Consider the following 15,614-nt stretch of genomic DNA (forward strand, 5'->3'; position numbering starts at 1 on the left):
CAGGACCCCACAGTAAGATTCAAATTGGTGAAACTCCTGCAAACACGCAGAGAGTGAACTTCTACTGCACTGAAAATACTATTCCTTACTGTAGATGAGGATACAATTAATCAAAATAATTATCATTTGAACTGGTTCCATTGATATCCTTAATGACATCTTCACTTACACCATGTCCAGCTCATCAGACTTCTGGCTTTCTTGCATGCACAAACTAATTAATTTCTCTATTTACATTGGTTTTCCAGAATACAGTATTAGATGAGGAGTCTTTATTTACCTGTAGTTCCTTACAAAGGACTGTGAAGAGAAACAATTTCTATGGAGTTTTTCAAACTAAAGTACTTCTTGCTACAGAAGAATTCTACCTTATTGTTGGTATTTTTGCAGCACAGTTTTACATGAAGCAATTTTCTCTGGAAATATTGTTTTACAAGGCAATAAATACAACTGACAATCTCTTAATATGTTGTCCAAAAGCTCCTTTTCATTTCAAGTCATCTTTCTTAATCCCATTCCTCATATTACATTCTCTGCTTCACATTGATACCCTTCAAGTGTTATCATATATTTCCTTTGTTGTCCTTTAGCCAGCCTGTATGTATTTAACCTAAAACCATTCCTAATAAATCCAGTCTCCAAATACCTTTCTTGTGTATGTCATTTTTCTCTCCATCTCTCCAGCTGTCAATATCTTTCTGCTAACAAGGCTTCAGCACCTTGAGTGACAGGAGACCTCTGCTTATTAGAGTAAAAATGAATTGGTCTTTATTGCTGTCAAATCAGTATTCTAAATTTACACGTAATTTGCTGTCAGCTACTACTTTTAAGTCTCTTTTGGCATTACTGCTTTCCAAGGTTTCTCTCACTCTTAGGAATCTGTGTCTCAGATTATTTTTTTCTTGATGGGCTTGCACTAATTAATGTTTTTAAAATGCTTTTAAAATGGAAAGCAGTATATACATATTAAGTATCTTTATCTGTAATGGGAAATATGCTCCGTTTCCATTGTCACATAAACTTCACATCAACAGACTTTCTGCATAGCCCTTGGCCGTGGGCACCTGATTTCCTAAAAAAGCATTGCTAACTGAATACATTAATTGGAAATATTTATGTGTAGGCTATATACACATAGGAGCTGGGGCATGCATTGTACATGTTACACACACAAAATATATTTCAAACCACTCTGTTGTTTATGTATTTAATGCAAACAGAAACTTATCCCCGGTTGCAATTTTGCATGTGTATTTTACACCAATTTTCACTGTATAAACCCTGTCTTACTGAATTAATGACTTCTTTGCAATGTCTGGTGCAGGGAATTGTTCAATACTGAATGAAATGATGTTTGATAAGTTTAGGCAGCTTAGGTAATAATTATTCAAAACAAAAAAAACCTCCCAACCCTGTTCTTTCGCTACCTAGCATTTCATAGATTTAAGTTTAATGTGTATAATTTCAAACTCTCTGTTCCACAAAGACATGCAAGCTATTTCTACACATTTCAGCACCTTTAAACTGTAGGTAATTAAGGAGACTGGAAACTATTGTTCTTGCAGATGACACTATGCACGCACTCTCACCACTACTGCTGCTGTCCCACGGTGGGCTCAGGGAGTTATAGTTCATAGCCTGTGGGTTTGTAACACAAAGCACATGCCCGCAGGGCTGATGAGCCCTGAGGAGAAAAAGGAAGGAGGCCGACATAGATAATTTGTTAAAGCAGGAATTAAATAGGTTGGCCAAGTTAGTTCTTCCAAAATGCCGCATTCTTGGTCCCAATACAATAAATCCTTTCTCACACAAGTCAATGGAATAATTCAGAGATTTGAAGGTCAAATTTGTGTTTATTTGTTTTGTTTGGTTGGGGTCTGCACAGTCAGCACCCTTCAGGACTGGCCTACCATTTAGTTCAGGGGTTCTGTCTTTGAATTTTATCAATTTTTGAGTCATAAAGCTCTTTGGAAAATTTTCTTCAAGCCTCAATTCAAAGTGAGGTAGATAGCATTTCTTCACTTCCACACATATTCTTTTCCAATAACGTAATAATTTTCCAATAAACGTATTTACTATGAATCATGCTACAATTTTATCATATTCCCTCTTTTTCTGGACTAGTGTTCCTCTCCAAAGTTGAGACCAAAGAAGAAAAAACAGCATTTACTCCTCCTGAAGACTACAAGAGAGCCATTCTATCCAACCATCTAACGTTTTTGTATAACAGCTTATACTTGTTACACTATAAATGGTGATTCTGAGTTGCTGAGTTGCTGGTGTGTTCCCACTATTCCTTTCCACAAGTGGAGGCCGATACACCTGTGTCATATTTGCCAAAACATAGTTTCAGATAAACTGTCAGCAGATTGTTTATTTTGGAGATAGTTTAGGCAGAACAGCACACAGCCAATGCGCCCATCATGCTACCACAAGACCAAAAAAGGCACGTTTGCGTCCGTTATAAAACACAGAAGTGAGCCCTAAACTCATATAAAATGTCTAGACTTTGGATAAACAGTCACCAAAGCTGGTGCTGTTCTTGGTTACTGAATTACCACGAAGATGAAGGTGTACATTAACAGTGTCTAAGTCACGTTCAAGGATGAGAAGCAGGTTTAAGATAATCTTTGCCCTCCAGAGATCTGCATGGTCACTTGCAGTCCTGAAGATGCAGCCACAGGACCAGATCCCAGGTGAGGACAGACACAGAAGAATTTTCCAAGATTTCATCCAGGAATGCATGTTCTCTGGCTGAAAACCAGCTGGGCTCCTTGCTTGAAAATGGCTAATCAACCTTTAATGAAATTGTCTGGTGAATGATTGTGATAGAAACCTTCAGAAGAACTAGGAAAACAAAATCAGATCCATTTACACCAGAGATCTAAGCAGAAGCTTCAGTTGACATTTAAAAACACAAAAAGTGAACAAATGTTTCATTCTGCTCATATTCCAAGTCAGAGGGGCATAAACAGATAAATATATCAGGAAAACCAGTTTGCTTTTACTGCATAGTAAGCTCTTCTGAGTGACTAACATCTCTCCACATTTTTTAAAGAATAATTTATTCCTAGTCAAAAAGTCCATATGCTAAGTTTCAGCACAGAATAAAATTTTTGCACTGACATTATAAATTCTCAAAAACTGGGTTCTATATACTCACATACACTTAACCATTACAAGGGCAGCAGGTGTTACTACAAGGAATGATGTAAAGTTCAATTTAAACATCAGAGAACATACTGAAATACTTTGGAACTTGCCATAGGTCACCAGCTTTATAAAATTATTATTAACTGAAAGTAAAAACACCAAAAACAAAAACCCAAACATTTATTTTTCTCCCCTACAAGGCAAAGATACAGATTCTTTGTTATTAACAGGACTGTGGTTTTACAGCTAAAAGTGGGCCAAGAAGTGAAAAATTGACAAATCATTAGACTACATACATTGTTCTGTATGAGAACTGTAGCAGTCTGTAAAATTCCTTAGGATACGTGAGCATGAGGTCAACTGTTTTCAATAGATAATTGTACATAAAAGCATCTTTACCTCATGAACAAAGCATGTAACAAAACACAGGAATATTCTGGCAGTTTCAAAAGAATTATATTTGCCTTCCATATTATTTAAACAAATACAGGAAGTAAGGTCACCAAGCACAGTTATTGTTTAAATATTAAGTCAAAATTGCATGTATTTTCTCTTCTCCCCCCCTTCCATTTTTCTACAAGTCACCATAGTTTCCATAGCAGCTCTACTGTTTACAACACAATGGCCCCTTGCCCTCCTCCCTAAGACTCCTCGATGTTTCAAAGGACTTTAGCACCTACTTAACTAAAGCTAGATGATTCCTTTGGGAATGCTGGTACCCTGTGTAGATGCTTTGCTCAGCTCTGGGACGAAAGGCATGTGTTATATAACCTTAAGTAAAAGGAGAAATGCAACTGTCTATTTGCTTAATGATACTCTTCCTTTCCCAGACTACCTATTAAAGTTCTAGTAAAGCGCTCAATTTTCGACATTACCTCCAGGTTTCATATGGGAATCCTTGCTCCTCCCAGACCAGTGTTTGGTCAGACTTGTACCTGGTGGCACTCAAGTGCTATTAATACTGCACAATGATCAATGTTTTACTTTACGTATTGTCACCATCAAAAGCTTAGCTGAATAATTTACAGCAAGAGCAAGTTTCACCTCCAGCCCAAGGCAATTTAAGTTTGTAGACACTCTAGCAAGTCTGGACATAAGCCTGACAGCTCAACGGGATGGCCCAGACCACAGAGCTCTCCTTAACCAGACACTTGATCTCTGCTCTGTAGCAACATGTTCTACACTATAGATCTATCTGACAGAGGTGCCTAGGCAGCAGGACAGTGCTCTCAGTGCCAGCAGTGTATGCAACAGCAAACAAGTCATCAGAGCAGCAATTTTAACCCATGTGACTCTTAACAGCAAAGCAAATAAAGATACAGCACCAAGTCCAGATGTCACAGTTTATTAGTGGCATCAGCAAAAACTTAATGTACAGGCAGAAGTATTCTGGGAGAAGATTTAAATGGAAGCTTTAGTTAGTTTTCTCTTAAGAGATTGGATATGGTACTGGAAGTGGGTAGTGTCTGTATGTTCTGTTGCCTTTCTTGCTCCTTCTTCAGTTTCCCCAGGGCTGCTAAGTACCCTCAGGACAGGGCTATCAGGAACCAAAGACCTCTTTGTCTCAGGCAGCTTCATCATCCGCAGCAGTAGCTGCTGTTCCTTGTAGCTTGACCTCTCAGTTCAACAGGATCTGCAGGGAATCACACTGTCAAGCTGCAAACACTGCTGGAATAATGAATCTCATCTCCTAGGAAAAAGTAGCAATCTGTAGCTTTCAACAGCGATGTCCTAAACAGCTGCATTTCACCTGTGCCTGGAGCTAACTGATATTTAAGCTCTTCCTCTTCTTGAAATGAACATTTTAATCCAAGAAATGTGTATATTATCTGTTAGATATTTTTGTGGGTTTTTGCTTTATCATAACAACTCTGGCCCTGATTCAATAATGCACTTAAGCATATGCTTAATTTTAAGTAGATGAATAGGCCGGTTGAAAAAATGTCCTAGTTAAGCATAAAATTGATAATGTGCTTCAGTGTTTTGGATTAGACTTTAATTGCAGGAAAAGTTTAAAGCCATATTGTATATCACTTAAACATTCATTCATAAGCAAGTTTATGCTTTCCCCTAAAAGAAAAGCATGCTAATATTCCTTGCAAGAACCAAACTATAGCGTTAAAGATCCCTAGGATGAAACCAATGTTATCTTTCCATGGGACAGAAATACTGTAAAAAATGATTTGTGACTTTTCTATTAATCTTTGTTGTCACACACAAAAGAGATTTTTTTCCATCAGTCTCAGATTTTATACAAATACAAATAGTTATGGTCTTTTTTGTTAATTTGTGTTTTCAAATCCCCAATGCAGTAATTCGTATAATCACAATTCCAGACCACCTTCATGTCAGGATCCCTTACATGCCTTATGGTAGCCCTTATTTTTTTAAACTGAGAATTTATAAGTCCTTGAACTATTATCCTCCACAGCCCACTTAGAACAAGAAAACAATGTTTTAGTTTCCTTGTGAAATATCCTAAATAAATATCTTAAATGGCAAACAAGCAGCACAAATATGATCATGGAATATACAGGCCTTTCTTCCCTCTTTATGAAGGAAGCATCTATCAGGATAAATCTATCAAGAAAAGAGATCTGTCCTGGCTTGAGAAGTACCCACGCCATTCAATGTTAATGTTTACCATGGTGAATTTAATCTATCCTATGAAGCAATGGACAAAAGTCTTCCAGGAATCTTAGTTAAAAGCTGGAAATCTAAAGTGTTTTTGCATATTAGTGATGTGTCACATAATGAGACAAATCCAGAGGCGTGCTGAAAGGAGATGTCTTTTGTCTAGATATGAAGACAATCTATAATGTGGATTTGGGATAAACACAAATTCAAAGTATCAACAGCAAAGGATAAACTTTGTCACTAGCATGAACAAATATATACTGTTCACAAAACATAAAAAATATGTCTGAAACCAGAGAACAAGAGTGAACACGAAGTTTGGAAATTAAGGAACATGATTGGTATTTAGACCCAGTCTCCAGTTGTCTTAAAGTCTCTCCTTCTCTCTTAGTGCAGATTAAAATAACATGTCTCATTTCTGATGAGGTTTTGAACAAGGCGTATCAGGCGCATTGTCTGTGTCAGTGACAGGAAATATTTATGAGGTAGTTGATAGGAAAAGCACACAGCAAGAGGAAGGGATAAAAAGGCCAAAAGACATTTATCTCTGCAGCTGTCAGTAGGAGGCTGCGCACCAAAAACTGCTCCAATAAGTTTTTGCAGTGTTTTTGTCTCATGAGACATGGATACAATGATACCTATTCAGTAGCTTGAGCCTCAGAAAAACAGAGAATTATACTTCTGTACTTCTATCTGCAATTCTCTGTTCATATACATTGTCAAACAGCAAACAAGACAGACAAAGAAGAGAGTTTCTATAAGAAAAAAGAATTGTATCTATTGGGACACTCAGCATCTTAGAAATGTCAAACTGTTATTAATAGCATGTATGTGTAAGACTTCTTAAAAGATAAAAAAAATATATTTTATCAGCCTGAATCAATACTGGACTTTCTTATCAAGCACTGTAGCATTTTACTCCTACAAGACTGCGTAAGCACTATTGTTTGAAAACACTGGCATGACATAAATCAATTTTCTTTTACTATTAATAACAAGCTTTTTACTTGCAGTTGTATTGGGAAAAGTGTTCACATATTGATCTCTCCTAAAGTAGCTGCAATACAGTAACTAATATATGTTGCTATTTTTGCAAAGGAAGTCCCCACAAGTCAAAAAAACCCCCATTTCTACTCAAGGACTGTGCCCCTAAACTATCTGATTTCTCTCTCTAGTATTAAAAAAGACTTCTCAGTGACACTTCAGCATAGAAGACACGCAATTATGCTAGTTTTATTTTATTTGTACCGGTTCATTAGATACTTCCAAAACTAAGCAGAACAGTGCAAACACTGCTCAGGGCAATAAAGAAGAAATCTATTAAGATGTGGTAGCCAGTATTAAAGAATTCTTTACATGTACGTCAAAAGATATCAATAGCAGGACTGCAGAACAACCTCATCCATTGATTAATTTAAAATTGAAGCAGGTATAATTTTTTCCCTCAAAAAAACATGGTAACAAAAACAATTAGATTACTTTGCCTGATTACAGGCAAAGATATTACCATGTAGGTATCACTCATAAAAACAAAATCTCAATAGGAACAATTCAATACCTTTCACTTGGTGATTTTTGTCTCTTTTGAACTGCACAAATGTTATACTAGATGTGATGGTATCAGTATCATCCTTACATGATGTCAAAATGACAAGCTATTGCAGTCAGAAAGCAACAAAGACATCCCACTATTTTCTGTGCTCATGTAGCAACAGGAAATAGCATTGCTTTTGATATATGCACATGGTCAGTTGATGTAGATTTGACCCATCTCTGACACTGCACTAGGTCCCACAGCAGTGAACAATTATTGTAGACCAAGACCACTATGGATGGCTCTTTTGCTTGACAGAGTATAAAATCAGAGAATGAGGACAAAAGGAAGCACAATAAATTAAGAGTGATGCTATTAGTCACAGTCTCATATTTCATTAATGTTATGATTTGCATGGCTGACTAATTTTCATGCAAATAGGCAGGACTAATATCTTAATTTAATCCTGAATCAAGTCACAGATTTATCTTACATGGGTGTTCTTCCACCATTCTCTTCAATAAACTGTGCATAAAGGAATGGGTGGTGGGCAAAAGCAAATGAATAATGGTTGGCTCACATGACGTAGAACATCTGACTTAGACAAATCTAGGCTTACATAATGTAGAACATCTCTGATTTAACCAAGTCAAAGTAACATACACTGTAGTGATTTGACATAGCAACAGTTATGCTTGCTAATCCTGAAAGCAACGAAAGAGTAGCAGGAACATTAAACACAACTGCAAAAAGCCAAGACATTTATATGTAGTAATTTGCATTGCAATCAAAAGACTTACTCTTCTGCATGACTTAACTATAATTATTAAAAAGATGCTTCAAATTTCTCATCACTTTACAGCTAAATGGAAATAATAGATACTAGAATGTAATTATGTCTGGCAATTGATAGAAATTTTGAAAACACTATCTTTTATGCTCTCATTTGGTGAACAAATAGGTTTGGGTTTTTTTTGTGTATAAGTCAGATTGTACTAATAAAGTAAACTGTGCAAAATTTTTGCTTGCCTTTGGACTTGACAGTGATTTCAAAATTTCAAAGACATACAGCTTTCAGAGTATGAAGCAACTTGTAAATTTATTTCCAGTAATTTTTTTACAGCTAAGCAACACAACTACAAAAAAGACCCCAACAACTTTTGCTAAGTAAACATTCAGGCAGGTCTAATTGACTTTGCCTTTGGCAACACTGGAAAGAAAATGAAGTGATATGGACTTGAAAGATGAATGAATGAATGAATGAATGGAAATGACAGTTTTTTATGAAGCTACAGTTCATTGGGATGCCACAAAGGGTCGAGTTTTCCACACTTGACATCAGCAAAATTAAAATATCTAGGAATTTACATAAACTACAGAAAGATCAATACATATCTATTTTGAAATAGATTTCTCTTTTTTGAGGTAGATTTCTCTTTTGTTAGAACTACTTAGTCATGGACATGCAAATGTACCAGCTCAACTATGCATCCCACGCTGACAAAAACTCTTTGCAGCATAATTTTGATGTTCACTTTCAAAGTGATAGTGGATTTACATAAAGTCAGATTTAAAAATTCTAGGTCCTCTTTTTTTAAGAGGATCTTTTTATAGCTCTGCAGTGGTACTATAGTCTTTTCTTACTTGGCGGTGATATTGTTCTTCTTTTCTTATCATTCTTCTCCTTGGGTATTAAGTTCACTGTGGTTTGAAGTTTTGCTTTGTTTACACCTAAAAGTTCTCCAATGAAGTCTGGTGTCAAATTTCTCTGAACACATAAGTGTTTCTGAGATTAATTAATCTGTTCTCCAAAGACTTTACTAAACTTTTATTTTTCTCTTGTGTTTTGCTCTACAAAATGTATTCACTTGTTCAGTTTTTGTAGTAAACAGACCAGCTTCAGCTGCAACATTTTTGTATTCAGCATGGAAAATTTTCACTGAGGAGGATGGTGAATATGTGCTAGTTACAGTAGTTCTTATTCTGTCCACCATACTCTGCCTTTTCTCACAAATTTATTGCAGTACCATCCGTTACTGCATAACAACTACACAAAAATGAGAGTTTCTAGGATAAAAGAACTATATATTTTTGTATTTTGTTTCCTAATAAGTAGAGAATCAGTGGAAAGAGATTTTCAAATGTATTTATAATTATTGGTAAAGTAATATTAATATCAATTTTTTATTTCAAGAATATGAACAATTGTGAAATCTACACTTGGTTGATAGTACCTTTATGTAAAGTGATTTGGTAGGATAGGTCATAAAACATAGGATTAAAATTCCAAAAGGCATAATTTTCTGCATGAAATGAAGCAAAAACCAACAAACTCCAAAATAGCCTGTCTCCTACATAAGGAAATTAATACCTTATACAACTATTTAACATGCACAAATGTAAACTGAGTGAAAACCATAAAATGCCATTTCAAAAGGACATGATTATTTCTTTGATCTCTCTCTTTCCTGTGTTGCAGTCTATACCTCTCTGCATGCATCTTAATTTCAGATCTAACCTTGCAAACGTTTGCTCCCAGGTGTAGGGCTTGCTACACTGAGAAGTCCCATTGAAGTCTGAGGAGACTGCTAAAGAAAAGAGTATCCCAGGAGACTAGTTTAGACTGAAGAATGTAGACAGGGTGTTTAGAGAGTGCTGCATAGTGAATACAAAAACAGTTTGATATTGATGTTGGTTTTGTAGAGCCTTCCCTAGCAGTATAAATGGATTTATGAATTAAGAGGGGCAAATCCAATGTTGGTTCAAAATGCAACAGCCTGCTTCAGAAACCTCAGCTCTACATGTTTACGAGTAAAATATAAATGCCTGTTGTTATTGTTTTTCTACTAAGTCTACCAATCACATACTCTTTAATATAGATATGTTACTTATTCAACTTCTATTATACTCTTCTTTTAAATCAATGCTATATTTTTGAAGCCATGATGTTAACTGGTAGAGAATAAAGGGAGATATTTGCACAGAATTACACTATAGGTACTTCATGAACAACCAGCTTTGAGGACTCTTGTGGTATAGATCTCAGATGGTTAAAGAGAAAATACAGGGGTTTTAATTTTCAAATGCTTAGCACTTACCATGAACAGAGTTTAACCAACAACAACACAAAACCAATAAAAATCCTTTCAACTCCCACTGAGAATCTCAGTGGGATCAGACTTTCAGAAGGTTCGTAAGATTTCTGTTATGATACTCTGTTATGAGAATTGCTGCTGTTTACATTTCAGTGGAGGACAAAACTTTATGAAATATGGGTTTATGATTTATACTAACAGCACGTCTTCCACTACATTCAGCATTCCCTGCACTATTTGAGAACTAATGGCAGAGTGGAAACACATTTTAAACAGAGTTGAGATCAGAACAAAGAACCACGTCATTGCTTCGCTACAGACGAATGAATACATGGTCATCACAGCCATGGGCATGGTGGGTGCTAAGAGGCTGTTGAGAGCTTCCCATACAAACACTGTCTTTCTTCCATCCGATAAACCAACACTATGTCGCTCAAGAGTGCAAAAGCTACCTACGCAACATCCAAGTACATGTTACACCCACGCCAAAGAAGTCAGTGGAGTTAAGTACTCAAATTGTATAAAATACATGTTTAACCAAATGACTCATTGTATCCTACAGAGGATAGTAGGTGAACAAAGTTTCTCTATGCTTAATAGCCTGTATGAAAAACAGGCAAGTACATCACAAAAGGAAAAAGAAGTTGTACTATTCAGACAATGAAACAATTATCTACTTTAAAATAATGAGAAAAACACTTTCCACAAGGGAGTCTGTTTTCTTTTTTTTTCTTTTTTTCCTTCTTTCTCCCCTGCTTCCCCCCAACTTTCATTCCTCTTCCTGGAAATATGCTACTAGTCTCTATTCCTTTTGTTCTTTCCATTAGTTATTTTAAGAAGTATAGATGATTCTGTTGCAAAACAAAACCAAAATACATTATTATTTTACACAATATATCAGAAGAGAGTGTCTAAAAAATGCAGAGCCTTATACCTTGAGCCTCTACACTCTTAAAATCAAGCAATTTGATGCTTTTCATGTCAAGCATATGCAGAAGTCTCTAATGCCTCCAAATTTTGTGAGCTGTTGCTCATTCCAATCCCCATGGACCCCCTTCCAAATACAGGCTTAATGACCTTAGAAAGTATGGTTGAAAAATGTAAGTGTAAAGCACAATGGTAGTATAAACTGAAGAAGAAAAAACCTGGCAACTTCTTCTTAAATAATATTCTTTTGTCTTTGGATATGGGCAGACTTTGTACATACTGAAATATGCATTTTGGTCTTGGATGGATGAAAATGATGTTCAAAGACACCAGTGGACAGTAAGTGACATCACCCCCAATCAATGAAGATTACAGAGTATTATTCCTACTGTATTCCCATATAATATATAATATATAATATATAATATATAATATATAAGATATAAGATATAAGGTCTCTTATTTCATTTTATTTGGACTCTTACGATAAACCACAAAAATTTCTGCTTATCAGTCAAATTTTACAAACTAGCTTATACAAAGCCTCCAAAACTCCATCCTACTGCAGACTTCGAATTTAAGTTGCATTTTCTCTTTACATTAAAGACAGGGATAATTCACAAAAGCTGTGCACTGCCCTGAAACTCAATGTGCATATGTGAGCTGCTTCGCTGAGAGAAAGATAGCACTAAGAAGCTGAGTTAAATCACAGATATTGACTCTTTTTTTCAAGGGACTCACAGAGTAAAAAATATGAAATATTAATAATGTTTTGTAAGGCAATGATCAAATAAATGAAATAGAAAAAGAGAGGAAACAAAAGGCTGTATCTACTGTGTTAATGAGTCTGGCAGCAGAAAACACCAGTTGTATAATGCTGTGAAGAACTTAAGTCTCTATGTGCCATAAGTAGCACTGGAAATATAAATAAAGGTAAAATGCCCTGGAGAATGTGTTATCTGCTTGCCTTGTTCTAGCTGATTTTTAAAGTTTACTTTGGAAGATTCAGGTGAGAGTATTCAGCCAATATCAATTAACATACTCAACTTCACTGATTTACATAAGCTAAAGTATCAAATCAAACAAGGATGTAGAAACAAATCAGAGATTTAGCCTTTTCAGTTTTGGGGATTTTTTTTTTTTGGTTTTGTTTTTTTTAATCAAAAGTCCTGTGTTACCAACATGGCAATTCTAAAAATCAAATCACCTATGCAGACCAGCCTGAATACTGTTAACATTTGCATTTCACTGTTTAAGGCACCCCATTCTAATTTCCATCCAATGTACAAATGAAAAGTAGTAGCATCAATTGTCATGGTTATACTACTCCTTCATACTTTACCTGTAAAGGCATTGCTAGGAAGGTACAAAGCTATTTTAAACTCTTATACACCCGCAAAAATTTTTTTTTTTACAACAGTGAGATATAATCTCCCTTTGAAGAAGTTTAAAGTAATAAATCTATGAGAAAAAATGGGTATCATTGATGACAAAATCAGAACTATAGCAGCTGATGTGGTTCCTAATACTGATGAAAATACATTCCCTAATATAGCTGTACGTAATGCTACACCTGACAAGTTGAAGAGCTAGAGCTATGAAGAGTCACTTCCTGGCATGAGCAGAATAGGAAACATTTGATATGAAGATTTTTTTGGCCTACTGAAACATATAATAAAAAGTACTATCCAAGAACTTCATTTGCACAAAAATAATCAGGTTTCCAACTGTAATACAAAATTATCCTCAGCTGGGTACAAGTCAAAGGTTCTTTCTGGTGTTCCTCAAAACAACTGGTTGTCCCAACTCCAGACCAATGTGGTGGGTACCTGTAAATATTTAGAGGTTAACTATGTTGATTATATTTGTGAGTGCATATTTCATTATAGGTGCAAGCAGTAATTTAAATATTATGCAGAGTCTTATAATTAATTATACAGTGAATGTGTAGAAAGCCTATCCTATAACAAATCCACCAGATTAGTAAAAGTGTTACTGCTTTTTTTTTTTTTAATATTAGATTGGTTTCACTAAGTCCTACTGATTTCCTGATATGTACATTTTATCCATTTTCATTTGGCTTTTCTTATCTCATTCCCTCTCCAAAGTCTAAAATAGAGCACTGCATATATTGAGAAGTATGTGAAATATGGCTTAAAAAACATAGGTCTTAAAAAAAACCCACTGTTTTTCAGATTTTGTGTCTTGTTCTCTTGACCTCACTGTAGACGTTCAGATAACATGAATTAAATGGGTACACGTTTTAGCCACAAATACATCACTTACTCTCACTTCTCAGTTTTCTTACTTTGATAAAAAATAAAACAATCAAAATTGTCAGTATATATTACCCTTTAAGGACTAGGAAAGCATGTTCTTAATTTGGATATAGAACGTGACTCCATGGAATGACTTTCAGCTAGGAAGTAAGAGAAAAGTACTACAAACCTCTAGGGAGAGTTTGCAGAGACTTTATCGATATCACCGTAAAGCAAAAATACCTCAAGGTAAACATATGGTCTGTCAGTGTGTGTCTGCTAAGATATGTTGTTTCTCAGGCTACTATACTTGTATCACAAAATTTTGAAACAAATGAACACAAAAATAGCCCTCATCTTTCTAATATGTATATTTTCTGAACAGTATCAAACCCATGTCATAACAGCACAAAAAAAGTTTGTCTAAATTCATAAATGCTAATTAATAGCACCTACAGTTCTTTGTTAACATACATAATCATTTAATCATAAAAATCCTTACATTTCCTCCTTAAACTCATGAGTTTCAAAAATGTGCAGTTAGCTGATTTTTCAACAATGGTCTCTGTAAGCTAAAGCTGCAATGTGAAAAAGAAACAGACGTAAGTGGGAGACATGGATGGATAGAGTCCAGTGTTCCAGCTGTTGAGATGCTGAAAATTGGGTTAACAATGGCATTCAGAGCAGAAAGGAAAGTATGCCATCTCTCTGCTCCATCAGGAGCTTAAGGACTTAGATGTAACTTACAATATACTATTCTACTGGCCCTTCTACACAGTTGATTTGCAGGTGAAGTATTTAGCAAATACTGCCTTAAAAAAAAAAAAAAGGAAAAGATAATGCAGTCATTTTCTTCACCAAAACTGAAATCCAATCCAAGCTTGGCCCAGAGAAATAAATGCTATTTATAATATCTAGCAGTAACCTAATATCACCAGGTATTCAAATATATGCCCTCAGCTACAGCATTTCCTTAAAGCATTCAGACCTTTCAGGTTTTGTGGTAGCGGTTAAAAAAATGTTCCTTCTACTTAATGAAGAGAACCATTTCATTCCCTAAAAGTATCAGATGTTACCTGTCTGGAATAGAGACAAGAATTGAGCCTTGTTTCACAGAAGAAATATTTAAAACAGTAGACAAAATCAGTGTCACTGCAATAAGTTGATGAAATACAGTATTTGGGAAATGGAGCTTTGGTTAAAAGCTGCTGGTTAAGACTTAATCCAGGAAACAGCAGAACCAGTGCACTCATAAAATAAATAATAAAAAAAGGGAAAAGAAAGAAAAAACCCAGCAAGCTTCTTGGAAAAGCTTTTAGAAGTTAATCAAGGCTATCAGCAAAGGCTTGTGTTCTCTCAGAGAAGTAGACAGACTGGGAGTCACTGTGTCTAACCTCTCCAAACAGAGAGATTCAGAGTTGTTTTTAAGCAGTGACGTGAGGTGAGGGCAGTAGCAAAAGAGACTTTCTATACAGATTAAGGGCAGAAAACAATCTATTTATAATAATTACTTTTATAAGACCGGTAATTTTATGCCTGAAAAGAAATTAAGGAAAAAAAAAAAAGAAAAATAAAGAGGAAATCTGTGTCTCCTGTCTTGTAGGTCTGGGGTTTCTGGGGGGGTGAAAGATGAGTCAGACCATGACTCAAAGGGCTGTCATGCTGGCACAGGGGGAACTGAGAGACACCTTCTATCTTACCCTCAAAGTGGGTGATCCAGTCTTAGCATTGCTGTAACACTAGTTATCTGACAGTAATAAATTCGTAGAACTCTTTGCCATAAATACACAAGGCCATAGAAATTAAAAAAAGATAAAAGAACAAAGAAGCACGAACCATGTAGATGCTCTCCCATAACACAGACCTTTTAAAATGACTACTTGGCCATCCACATGAAAGAGCAGTGGGAAGGAAGTACCTGCAAACCGTATCATAGCCTTTGAATGAGACATGGATTATGTTTCAGTCTGAGTCTGGATAACCCAGTCCTGTAACCTCACACTATGAGAA

General features: G+C 35.6%; 1 protein-coding gene across 4 annotated transcripts in view; it reads right to left on the minus strand.

Moving 5' to 3' along the window:
• The window catches only part of XRCC4 (X-ray repair cross complementing 4), a 184,955-nt gene that overhangs the window by 21,126 nt on the left and 148,215 nt on the right, over nt 1–15,614 (minus strand). Inside the window, exon 8 of one of the 4 annotated variants that reach the window (XM_062018236.1) lies at nt 4,711–4,786. The exons of the other annotated variants lie outside the window; for them this stretch is intronic. Coding sequence (XP_061874220.1) covers nt 4,777–4,786 — 10 coding nt within the window. The 3' untranslated portion in view covers nt 4,711–4,776. Of the gene's footprint in view, nt 1–4,710; nt 4,787–15,614 lie in introns of those variants that run through there. 4 annotated transcript variants of the gene reach the window in all.

The sequence above is a fragment of the Colius striatus genome, chromosome Z (genome assembly GCF_028858725.1).
Source record: "Colius striatus isolate bColStr4 chromosome Z, bColStr4.1.hap1, whole genome shotgun sequence".
NCBI classification, from domain to species: domain Eukaryota; kingdom Metazoa; phylum Chordata; class Aves; order Coliiformes; family Coliidae; genus Colius; species Colius striatus.